At 41.8% G+C, this 13,111-nt stretch overlaps 1 protein-coding gene across 1 annotated transcript in view; it reads right to left on the bottom strand.

The window, feature by feature from the left end:
* LOC102695346 (aryl hydrocarbon receptor repressor) overlaps positions 1-13,111 on the bottom strand; it is an 89,560-nt gene that overhangs the window by 5,718 nt on the left and 70,731 nt on the right. The window contains exons 5-8 of the mRNA XM_015354943.2: positions 11,947-12,036; positions 7,630-7,765; positions 6,736-6,869; positions 4,200-4,396 (exon numbers count right to left, since the gene is read on the bottom strand). Of these exons, the coding sequence (XP_015210429.1) occupies positions 4,200-4,396; positions 6,736-6,869; positions 7,630-7,765; positions 11,947-12,036 (557 nt within the window). The remainder of the gene's footprint in view (positions 1-4,199; positions 4,397-6,735; positions 6,870-7,629; positions 7,766-11,946; positions 12,037-13,111) is intronic.

Raw genomic sequence — 13,111 nt, 5'->3', positions numbered from 1 at the left:
CTCTCTGTGAATCGAAACAAATGCATCTGTGAGTCGTACTGAAGTTCATACCAAAACCTTTGCAAATAATGTCAGAAACAGGCAAGAGCTAAGGTTGATCACAAGCCTATAAAAACACTGATCCACATACTCCTTATCAATAAATAAAAGTAGGATTTTTAAAAAGGTCCTGGGAAACAACGTTTTTTTGCCAGACTGGAGTCAATTAGGGCACAAGTAGGGTGGTGTGGTGGCTCTGTGGGTAAGGATCTGCGCCTGTGGCTGGAAGGTTGCCGGTTCGTATCCCGCGGCTGGCAGAGGAATTGGATCCGTTGGGCCCCTGAGCAAGGCCCTTCACCCCAACTGCTCCAGGGGCGCTGTATAAATGGCTGACCCTGCGCTCTGACCCCAATCTTCTCTCCCTGTCTGTGTGTCTCATGGAGAGCAAGCTGGGGTCTGCAAAAAGACAAATTCCTAATACAAGAAATTGTTTATGGCCAATAAAGTGATCTTAAAAACAAAATTGCCGCTGTACGTCCGCTGTTTGTGTCGTATTCCTCTTAAAAGGAAAACAAGGGAGAGAGAGAAATTTAGGGCACTGAGCAGCTCAGCAGATGAGGATGCTGGTTTTTCGTAGTCCAAACATCACGGTCCAGAGGGGCAAGCCGACTGCAGCTGGGCATTTCTGGCCCTTTCTCTCCGAAACGTGCAAAAAGAGGGGGAGACCCCAAAGCCGGAAAGCTGAGCAAACCCTGGAAACTGGAGATACAACACCGGCAGTAAAATTGAGTAAATGTGAAGGTAATCGGAGAACAATCCAAGAGACGCCCCATAAAGAAGATAAGGGAGGACTGGACACATGTGCCAAATCACAGGGAGTGCGATTCTCTTGAGAAGCACGGGAAAGCAATGGCAAGCCGTTCATTCACCTTCACAACAGCGGTTGTCTTCCGTGACGCCTCTGTGAAACCTAAATGGCTTCTCGTGCTCTGATGAACGATTTGTACAAGCGGTACAGAACATAAAGCCTGCGGGCGATGCAAAAATTCGAAGAAATGTATATACGTTTCAGATGTTTCAGGAATAGCTAAGAAGCATAAAGACACATACTTCACGGCCTGCTGTGTGACAATGACATATTCTGGGCATCCATTCCCGCACACAAGTTGTGCATTAGCCTGCACCCGAAACCCAGCGCTCCTCATGTGTAAGAACTCTGAAGACAGGAAGTCCGCTTTCTCCATTATCCACTGCAGCCACACAGGAAAAGCAAGGATTAGGGGGTGTGTGTGTGTGGTTTTGGTGGGCTTGCTTGTTGTTAACATCTTAATTCTTTAACCAGGCGTCACCACATGCAATTGTTTTAACTAAGTTTGAGTAATATACTGTAACGGACAGCAGTGTGTATTTTTTTTGTGCTCGGTTCTGTTTGCCCATGTATCAGCCTGAGGAAGCACTAACACATGTGCATGATGCACTGAAGGTTAAACAAGTGAGAAATGAATTCAGAATTCATTGCACCCACCTGTAGTTAGCAGTTTGCAAAGGAAATTGTTCCAACTGGTTTCTTGGGTTTCTCATGTCAGTCTCATGTGTTTTTTTTCCTTTGGCCAACCATTTGTTGTGCCTCTATCTGTAACTGCCCTCATATGCTCAAAAAGCATTTGTGTTGTGTGATTCTAACTCAACAGTCCAGGCCCAGACTCACAGCGTACTCAGAAACTGCAGCGTAACCTGTCTGTGTATTAGCATACGAACGGTAGTTTATGAGATGAATTTCCACAAAACTTTGCATAAGCAGAAGAACTTACAAAACACCTACTTCTCTAAAGGATATGGTCTGAATGCCTTTCTGGGGCTTTTGTGAATTTCACAAGCACTTTCAGATACAGCGTTTCAGTGCATCTCTCCAAAAAGACTCTTGGGTACTGGGCTGAATGGGCCAGTAGCCGGTTGCTCCCCCTCCCCGCCCTGTTCATGCTCTGGCTGTATACAGAGTGTCTGTGCAATAGTGATGTCATCACCTGAAACAAACAGTGCAGACAGATATAGGTTTAGAGATGTAAAACAAGCTGCAAGGGAACGATGGCGTAGTCATGACCACAGGAGATGGACTAGGGCAGTTCGAGGAAAGCAGAAGAGGCCCTTTCTGAGGCTACTGATGCTGAATTTAGAAAAAATGGACGTCATGCCACAGAGCATATGCACGGCAACTGGCTGAGCTCCTGAGACCCGGTCAGGTGTCCCATATCGAAGTAATCTGGACTTGGGGCACTACAAGTTCAGCTGGTTTATTAATTCTAGCGAAGAAGCCAGTGCAGGGACTCCTCTGCAAGGCCCAGTCTGAAGGTTCAGCCCTGCAGCTTCACCAGGGTGCTGTCCAGATGGACACTGCCTGTTGGGCCACACACCACACATGTGCTGTCCCTCTCCACTGAAGCCAAGGCTTCTCTAGGATCATGTGCACAGGCTGCGGGGGATGGGTTGGTGCTCAACAAGAAGCGACGCTGTACAGTTACGAAGGACGTACTTTTGATTTCGTGCATTATGTGTCACATCGGCAAAGACGGCGTGGTTGTAACCCGTTGTGCTCTGTGCTTCTGCTTCAGGGCTCTCGAAATAGGAATGAATAAATAAGTGATTAAATAAGTGTCCAAGTCCCACGTGTGTTGCAACAGTTCACAATTTGGTGCAACGTCTTGCAACATCCGCCAGCTCTCACTTCTCGCTCGGCACAGAATGAACCAGTGGCTCGCCGGCAGTCCCTGGCCTTGCTTCCTAGTCCTCCTTCGTCAACCCATTCATGCGGAACCCAGGGTTGCAAGGAATCAGGATGTCTTCAGTCATACAAACAGACACACGGTCCTGTTACCAAAACACCAGCAGGAACATCCCAGTCCAATCCTGTCTCTGGACACTGAGCGGCTCGACAGCTGAGTGGGCACCAGATCATCGCTGGCCTTCCTGGTCGAAGGAGCTCTCTACCCTTGCCCCAAACCCCAGATGGCAGCCATGCCGGTTGGTCAAGAATCGACGCGACACCAGTGCTATGATTTTAGTCACACGGGGCACCGGCCTGAGTGCCCGTGAAGGGCACCACTCGCTCCGCAAGCAGGGTCGCGGAAAAGCAACTGCTGCTCTGCTGAACATGACCCAGATACGTCAAGCGCCGTTTGGATAAAGTGAGACATGTGATTCACTGGGACATGAGAAAAACAGCCACGTTAACTTCAGCCGTCTTGCTCGTGCTACAGCACAAATGTGTCTATTTGATCTTAGTTTTACAGTGTTCGGTATGAAAGTCCGAACACGGTAAAATAAAAAAACCCTCAAATGTCTGGTTTCACCGTGGCGGGTATTGTACGTCCATAACCTTTGTCTTTTATGCCTCAAACTTTGACATACTGTAAAAGCTACAAGTAATACTCTTTATGATGAAGAAAAAGCCACATTCCTTTCCCTGTGAAAATGAAAGCAACACAAATTATTTTTAACAAATATATGTATTCTGCCCAGTGTTGCACCACACCAATTAAATCTGATCTGAGGGACCTGACTTGTTGGGCTGAGTAACTGAGAAAGAATGAATATTTAAAGACAGTCCATTTGTCCCAGTATACAGTATTGTATTATTAAAACATTTATGAGGAGAATTTTAAAATATAAATATTCATATGTGCTGGGGTGCAAATGCCTGAAAATCCTTAATCACAATCCTATCTTACAATGTATGTCTGGTATGACCCAGCAACGGGTTATGCTGGGATCCTCAAATAGTATTTTCCACTTTTAAAACAGCTTTAACATTTTTAAGCTTCGTTTAGGTGAGAGGAAACCCAGGTAAGCGATCTTAAATTCACATCGATCAGGATCCTTAAAAACATCATGACAACTACTCCAGGCACGCCATGAGTATGAAGTGCTCTAGCAGCTCTTCCTATCTGGCAATCAAGCAGGATTGTTTCATCATCAGATGATTCTCCTCTTGAACATTATGTTCTCTCCAAAAGTTAAAAGGCTACTGTTTGTACCACAAAAGGCAAAGCGTCCAGGATGAGCTCTGCTTTTGCACAGCAGCGCATGCAGACAAATCTCATCTACTCCTTGTGATTTCAGATTTTTACGGCTTTTACTCAGTTCACGCCTCCCCGAGACCCACCGGCAGCAGTGGGGCACGCTGTCAGCCGTGCGTGCGCGGCAAACAGAGTCATTCAACTTACACCTCCAGTGGAGTGATGACTCCCGGCTTGTGCTTGTTCCTCATGATCATGCTCTTCATCTTCATCTCGGTGATGGAGGGCAGCAGCAGAGGCACGGCCACGCAGAACAGAGCGAGCTGCGGAGGCAGACTGGCGCCCGACGCCGTCTTCTTCTTCTGCCCATAAAGAAACTTCAGTCTGCCCTGGAACTGCATCGTCTGAGGACGACAGCAGAAGCAGACGGGGGGGTTTAGACAAAGCACTGCTCAGTAGGCAGATTGGTACTGTACTCAGGAGCATTTCTCTCATTACATCCTTTGGTTATTCGATACAATTCTTTTTCCAGAACAAGTTTATAACGAGCGTAGTACATTTGAATCCCATGTTTGTAATCACATTAAAAAAGAAAACCAAAACTTTAATGTCCTAATTTCTCAATGTAGACCTGAGGGATTTTAATAGTAGCTTTAAACTGTGTCTAATAGATGTGCTAACATGCACCTATAAATAGTGAATTGTTTTCATTTAGTAAAAATGTGACTGTTTTCATGCACACAGTGACACATGCAGAGAAGGCATGTTAAAGATCACGCAGAATACTATTGTAAAAGTTAACAAGAATCACCTTGCAAAACTGATCATACAGTATCTATTTTATTTTTTCCGAACAGGTTCTTAGTACAACAACTACATAGACTTACACGGTTTTACATAGACTAGGAAAGTGTTATTTTTAGTTTAGTTTTAATTATGTAACTGCTTAATTCCTTGTATAGAGCCATTAAATTAGTTATAAGCTACACTAAATATACTATAAATTGTAGTACATTTCTATCACAGGTAGTGCACTTTTATAAATCATTCATTTTAGGCTGATAATGATTTGAGTCAATAATCAATAACATAATTGATAAAACTGAAGAATCAATCACATGAGCAAAAGAGTTAAGAGCTAATAAACTGCAGCAGAGTTTTTACTTAAGTCAGAACATTTGTGCATTTACAAATACCTTTATATCTTAGGTACATTATGGTCTTTATAAAAGTCAGAAATACAGAAATCTGAAATGACAAACTCATTTTAAATACTACAGGTCAGTCCTATGGGCACTTGTAAATGTAGCGACTACACACAAGTCCGGTCTCTCCATCTCCTGCTCCCAGCCCCACAGTTAATACTGAGTTATCCTAAATTACTCATGCTCTCCATCACCACCTTTTTTGTTCTCCATATATTCCTCAGAAACACAAATGTAATGAGTCAGAGAATTAAAAGCAAGCAGCTGAAGGAAAAACATTTTCTCACGTACTGTAGGAAGTTTTAATAAATGCAGTTTTCAATATCTTTCACTAGAGGTCATTACATGGCTTGACTGTGTATAAAAAAATATATATTTTTATATGTATTTTTATAATATGTCATTACTTTTGAGCAATGATATTATAGCATTTAAAACACACTATATTAAAAAAAACTTGCAGTAAAGTCTAACCAAGTAGAATTTTAACCCCAACAATACAGAATACGAATTATACTTAAGAAATTTTACAGACATAAAGAAAACCCTGGACTTCCAAGAGGTCTTTGGCTCACCCAGCTTTGACTAACCTGAGCTGTGTGCTTCTAATATTATATCCTAATCACTTCTCTTGGAGAAAAAGGGTAAAGGTGGTAACTCATTAAACATTCACAATTATTCAAGCAACAAACCAACGTGAAGTATTTTTTTAATAAAACGTACTGGGTAAAAATGACTTTTAATTAAGGGAAGAATTTCACTGATATTAACCAAACAACCCCTTTAAAATGTTTTTTTTTTTACATTATTCTGAACTGCAGCAGGATGCAGAATAATGTATTCAGCAGAAACTGTATTATAGGACTATTATAAAAAGACACATACTGTACATGTTCTAAGTTATGTATTATTAGGTAAAATTTTGTTTCCCGGAGACATATACTACAATTATACTTAATCCATTAAACTCTTCATATGAAGATAGTCAATTATTTTTAATTTGCTATTATTCATTTCTTAATTTGTAAAAGACAGTATTAGATATACACAAGGGGAAGGTGCACAATGTTTCAACATGGAATAAAATCCTCTTTTTTGCAGCTGCTTGTGTCTTTTGCATTTTGTGTATTTCAAAGAGGCAAAGACAGAAGATCCCTAGGGGTTAGAGTAAAATAGGGATGATCTTATTCTGTTAACTGTACTATTTAAAAAAAAAAACAATATTCACCCTGCTGCCCATATCAAGCTGCTCTCTTTACCAGTAAAAAGGACATGAGTGTGATTGCGATCTGACTGCCAGATCCAGCGTTTTTAAATAAACACTTTGTTACCCACACCTCTTTTACGCGTGTTTCACGGAAATAAAGACGGGGGCAGCCTCAGGTTATTGGAAACACGCATACAGAACGACAGCCTGCACTTTGAACTCAGGAGAGGTGCGCCCGGCCCGGCCCGGCCCGAACCGACCCAGTCTGACCCAGCCCGGCCCGGCCGGCGGGGGAGGCAGGGTCTGTGCCGAACCTGCCCTGTCCGCTCACCAGGAAGCCCGAGGTGCTGTCCAGCAGGCAGCGGACTCTGGAGATAAAGCACCGGTTGAGAAAGCAGGAGAACTCTGGAGGCACGCCGTCCGACTCCTGGGAGCTGAACGGGCTGCCGAACATAAACTCCTCGCCTAAAAGAAGAAGAACATCACCTTTATTTCCAAGTTACAGCAGCGGCAGGTGGCGAAAGCAGCCTTTGGTTTTTAAAGTGAGGCCCAGCAACCCTAGTAATGTTGTGGCGATACGGGCAAAAAGTCGACGCTAAATACAGAAACGTGGCAAACATTTCTACATTCTTTGCAATGTTGTAACGTCGCCACAGTCTCAATCTAGGGGTGCTGCAGTACTGCTGAAATGTTTAATTGTCAGCCTGGGATACTGTATCTTTCTGCATAGAAACGGATTTTTAAAATAAAATCTGTCGCTGTGTGTGTAATGAGCTTTCGGGCGGCATCTGTTTTCAAGAATACGCACAGCTTTAGAGCTGATATTCAATTGATAATGCTGAGGGGCACAAAGTACGATGTAGCTAAGACAGGATCAATGGTTCTTTTTTCGCCTGTCATGACTGGTTTCTGCATATTTTCATATTTGCACTTGTAAATTTGATCTGATCATGATTCCCGTAGGATTTTTTTTTTTATTGAGTCTTTCCACTTAAAAAGATCCACACAGACGAGGCCAAATAACACCAGGCACCCTGAAACATTAGCAAAACTAGATTAAAGTGAATAAATCAGAGAGCTGCTCAGGACATCAAGTATCTTTGTCCTTCCCCCTGCAATTAAGTCTTCTTTCATCGTAGTTTGAGATCATCATTAGGAAATCCTTCTCTGGCTGTTGCCTCTGAAGTGGCCTCTCTGTTTCTGTGCCTCGTAATTATATACACACCGGTTCCCGCTGTTAACTGAGGGTCCTGCCCGGACACTTGCTGAGGGGGATTCATGGCCCAGTGGAGCTGTCGTCTGAACTCCTGTCGGTCGTCCACATGGATATAATCAAAGACATTCTGGTGCATCACATCCGTCTGGGAATGAGCCACGAGGAGAGGACAGAAGATGAGACATCGGGGCCAGAGCTCCAGTGCCCTTCATTAATAATGTCTGCTGTGTTTGCAAACAATGCGCAATGCCCATTTTAACCCCCCAGTGCACTTGAATCAATCCCCTCACTGCCAGCCATGCGGAAACGATTCGTCGGGACATTAACATCGGACTAGCAGTAGGCATTGCATTGTTTGCATTGTAAGCCCTTTCCAAATCCAATGAAAAAAGTAACTGGTCCTGTCAAAAATACTGGTTGTCATTAACTGTAAAGTATGGATGCATCTATACATATGAAGAGAGTAGACCCAAAATTGTGTAAAACACGGAAAAGCTAATAGGGTTTTAATTAACACGAGCATGTTACCAACAAAGTGCATATGATCAACGATGACAAAAGCATTAGAATTGAAAATCGGTGTACTTTACTCGTAAAGACTTCAGTTGTATGGTTTATTTTATTTTCGAATATTTTAACTGGGTGTTGAACATGAGGTCATTTTTATGTATATCTGACACAAATAAACTAAACTCGCAACGTTACTTATTCTTCAAGTCTTTCTGACGTATAGCTACAGCGGTTCAGGACGTTTCCCTCCTTGTTTATATACTGTAGGAGCCTTTAATGTCAGATGTTATACGGTCTATACAATTAAAAGCTCACTTTTCCTGGAAAGGAGAGAAAGGCCACTTTGGTCTGACTTGTGTCACTCGTTGCGTGACACTGAGTACCAAGGACCACGTCCGCGGTCTGATGCAAATTCCTGCAACTCATCCCGGATTCACAATTCCTCTTTCTTTCCAGAGCTAGCTTTGCTTTCTGTCATGAATGACAGATTCCTTCTGAAATATTTAACCTCCTCATAATTTCCAGATCGGAGGCACGCAAGGGTTTGAATATTTGCCTTGCAAAACAATCCTAGAACCTAAACACATGGCAGAGCCACCAATAGTTGGAACCACCTCAAACTCCCAACAGCAGGCGGATCAAGTGACTATTGTGTGAGATTCTCTTGTAAAAAAGAATAAGCAATATTTTTCCTGGCTGGAGAATCCTGTTCTTCAAAGGATAATTACAAACTAACACATCGCATCAAAAGAAAGTGCTTTTTCTGCAGAATTTCTGTACTTTATTGTGGCGTGGCTCTAAAGCATCATTTTGGTCATGTGTGTCCCATTTACATATTTCATTTATTTTATTTGGGTGTCACAAATGTTTGTGAAAGTCTGTGGTTTTGTAAAACAACAGCAAACACAGCTTCCAGATATGTTGCTGCTGTTTAATTCAATTATCAACAACTTTCAATATAAATATTCACTATATTTTCTGTAAATAAATTGAACATATTTATACATACTCTATATTTTATATATTAAGTAAATATAGAAGTAACCTGGGGTACTAACACAACCAAAAACCCAGTTTTTAGGCTGTGATCTTATTTTTTGTCAGTATACTACATATCCTTATTGGTTATTTTTTTTAACGAGCATAACATTCAAAATACAGCATTAATTGTATGTATTTACAAATTAATTAGATGTAAGCAGTCTGTCACAGGACTTAATGCAGGGATTGTTTTGCAACACTGAAGATCTCTCAAAACCAAGAGTAAGAAAAATGTGGTAGTATGAGGGTTTTTATAAATCTTTATTCATGTGCACTGAATTCTATGGAAGATTTCATAAAGACAGCCTTTAGTCTAGCACACTAAAATAGTCCAAAAAACAAACTGGAACTGCTAGATGTGATAGGATCAGAAACTAAAACAGAAAGAACACAAAATAGAAACTTAACACCAATCTCTCTTGGACATCTTACAGACTTCATACAATTTCAACATCTAGGAAGATTAGGAAGGAAAAATACACACAGCGTTTTAAAACACAGGAGGTACTGCACATAGCGATGTGGGTGACAAAAATCAGACAAAAAGGGACCTGTGTGTTTGGCAATCTCCAGTTTGTGTTTGTTGTCAATTAAACACAATAATGAAAGACTGTAATAATGTTGTATAATGAATAATCCTGGGTCTTCAAGCACATACATACGCACACATACTGTATAACAACCCTTCTGTCTCCCCAAGCAAATTGCTGACTTTCGTAAAGTATGAGAAACTGTGACCAGTGTCAATATAGGCACAAATCACCACTCCCACATGGTCAAATCACACAGAAACAGCTGCCCATGCATCCAAGTACACTGGTGATACATAAACAGTGGAAGAAATGACAAACTGAAGTAAGCTGTCTTCTAGGTATCTGTTTGTGTGAAACACAAAAGGGCACTTTCTTCATAATGTAACGAAACAACATAAAAAAGGCATCCAAACTACGTTCAGATGTCTTAATGTGGTTTGTGATCTGTAAAAAGCTGGTCAGTTTAGGAAACGATTTAGTTCATGAGGATGTGGGATTATCTCAGCACAAATGGACAGACACCCCAGTTAATAAAATCAATAATTAAAAGGCATACAGAAGACTGCAGTCTGCTCCATCCTTGCCACAACAATGTACACTCACTGAATGTACTGTAGCACTGTACGGAACTCATGACCTTAGAAAAACACCTCAAATCCTTAAAAACAATCCTTAAAAAGTTGACCTGCCATTTGCCTCTGTGCTCAGCAGAGTTCAGGGAGCTTTTACTGAAAACAGCATAGTCTGACAGGCAGGAAGCCATGGAGCAGGATCAGGAGCTGTGCTTTCAATTTCCAGCAGCTGCGAGGTGATCCTTCTCCACTGGAAAAGTGTTCCACTGTGTGCTGTGCAGCGTCACAGGATTACGGTAAACTTCACATCTGTCTGAGCACGTGTTCCAACACAAGATCACGCCACTCACTGGAACCTACACACAACGAAAGGACCTGGTCCACTTCGATCTCTAAAAACACAACCATTTAGAACAGTGGTTCCCAGTCCTGACCTGGAGACCAGGAACAATCTCACTTGAACTATTAAATCTCACTGCAGACTGTTCCTGCTACAGTATATTTAAGGCTTTGTTGCTGGTAAACTGAGATTATTTTTTCAGCTCCACCCCTCAAATCTGAAATGGTAAATTACATTAATGGTTTATTTCTCTCTACCTCTTTCAGATCCACGCTGACTATTCTACTGGAATTCTATTCCCAGAGAGGCAATCCTGTCATTTTAAATATTGTTTCTATAACATTATATGTAGTTGAAGTTAGACTACATATAGTTAGAAAGGAAATCTATAGTTCCTTGGTTTGGCTTTGACCCACTTTTTTATGGGTGGGTGCTGCATGAGCAATTTTCCAGTCAATGGATCTTGAGTGGTTGCCGTAAGAGTTTTGATAATGGCCTATGAGTAACATTTCTTCTTTCCTTCAGGAAAATACCATCAGGCCCTGGAGATTGGTTAATGTTAAGTGCTACCTGTAAGACATCAGCCTCCTCTATCCTGGTATTATTAAAAGTAGAACTTTCTTCAGAATGAGCCATGTCAATAAATTTTCCCTTGGTGAGCTCCTGCATCTCGCAAAGGTGAAGGACTGAAAATATGAACCCATCAGCACTGCCTCTAGATGAGGACAGAAAGTGCAGAAACAGGCTCCAGCTTTCTTGGACACTGGAAACCCTTCTGTGGCAAAGGTCATGTGTACAGATCCGATTAGAATTACATCTGAACAAGAGAGCACCTGCTGGCTAGGAGCAAGCATCCACGTACACAGATTCATTACTTACAAGCAGGTTTGGCTTAGATGGGGACAAACTTGTTTGTCACATTTCTTAAGTTTCAAATCATGGTTCTGTGTGTTCTGTATAAACAAGTTTGCATTTATTAACACTAAATTGTTTCTTATCAAAGGTATTTTTTACTTAAAAATCATTCTTGGGTTGCATCTATGCCTGTAGAATTGTGATTGATTTCCATGTGAGTTTCTGTGTGATTATTATTAATTCATTTGTTGGATGCTTTCTATGCACACTAATGCAGCAGGGGATATTACCAAATCAATCTGAGTGAATTTTCTTGCTCAAGGGTACTACACCAGTAACTCACCCAGGACTTGAACTCATAGAATTGGCATTAAATACACAGATCCTTAACGACTGCTCCACACTGGATTTTGGTTTTAAAGAGTTTCACCTTGTTGAACCTAATGCAAAAACAGAGCTCATAAAAAATACATACCTGATGGAAGCCTAAGTAGTCAACAATGGTGGATGAGGCATAAAATATCATTCCATCTGTGCTCACCACAAGGGCAAAACCACTCAAGGACTAGAAAACAGGGACAGAAAAAAAAGATTGAGAAACATGTAGAAAACATTTTAAGTGCTAATATTCAAGAACTGCTTTTTTGTAAACATAATTGACATGCCCTGAAAGGATGGCCTATTTTACCCTGAAAAACTTTATATAAATGTTGGATTCAGAGACACCAGCTGCTGAGTTTTTTAACGTTTTCTCTGAATTTATTCATGGGCTATTCATGAACACTACCTACTGTACCTAGATTTCTAAAAACACAATCAAAAGATTTTGTTGAGGATCATCCGGTAGTTTTGCAAAGCCTCGGAAGGTTTAGAGAAGGTTTTGGAAATTTCCACCGGGCTAAACACTGCAGCACAGCACACCAGACCACTTCAACACGGTTCAAGTCCGAGAGCTCTCTGGTGGTCAAAGTCATCAACCTCTGCAGCTCCAGTCTCGGCTACAGAGGACCCCACAGACGCCCCAGTTTCTCCTGTGGAGTCCGTCCGTCACCAAGACACTCAAGACTAACAGGGTGGTTTCTGCCCCACCAGGAGGACGATGGGAGACTGGTTTCAAACGAACGTGAGAGCAGAAAAGTAGTTCCTTCAGAAACCTTTGGCTTCACCAGGATAAAATGTCTTAAATGTAAAAGAAAAGAGGGACAACATTGCAGCTGTGGAGCCTCCTTCTTCACACACCTGGAGAGGACGAACCGTTATGTACTGTATATGGGATGAGCTGAAGAAAGCAGATCTCAAGCGGGCTTCTGCTGGAGAGTTGCTACATGCGCAGCAGGAATGGTGGAAAGTTAGTGGCTTGCCTCTTCGAGGCTACTGAGGCCAAGCAGCTCACAAACTGCTAAGTCCCAGGGAAAAATCAATGTGAACATCAGGCATTTAGAAATATATGTAACTATCTTTGACACGTGGTTCATCAAGGGTACGAATAAATCTGGAGGCTGCTGTACACAATGTTGAAAGGACTGACCTGGTTACCATATGACTCTTCACCACTGCGCACACTTTTATTCAATTAAATCCGCACTCTGTCTTTGCAACGGAATTACATTTTTTGAGGTCAGGAAATGAGAGATTAAGTT

Source organism: Lepisosteus oculatus, chromosome 6, assembly GCF_040954835.1.
Source record: "Lepisosteus oculatus isolate fLepOcu1 chromosome 6, fLepOcu1.hap2, whole genome shotgun sequence".
NCBI classification, from domain to species: domain Eukaryota; kingdom Metazoa; phylum Chordata; class Actinopteri; order Semionotiformes; family Lepisosteidae; genus Lepisosteus; species Lepisosteus oculatus.
Note: the sequence above shows the minus strand (reverse complement) of the source record. Positions and strands in the feature narration are given on the sequence as shown.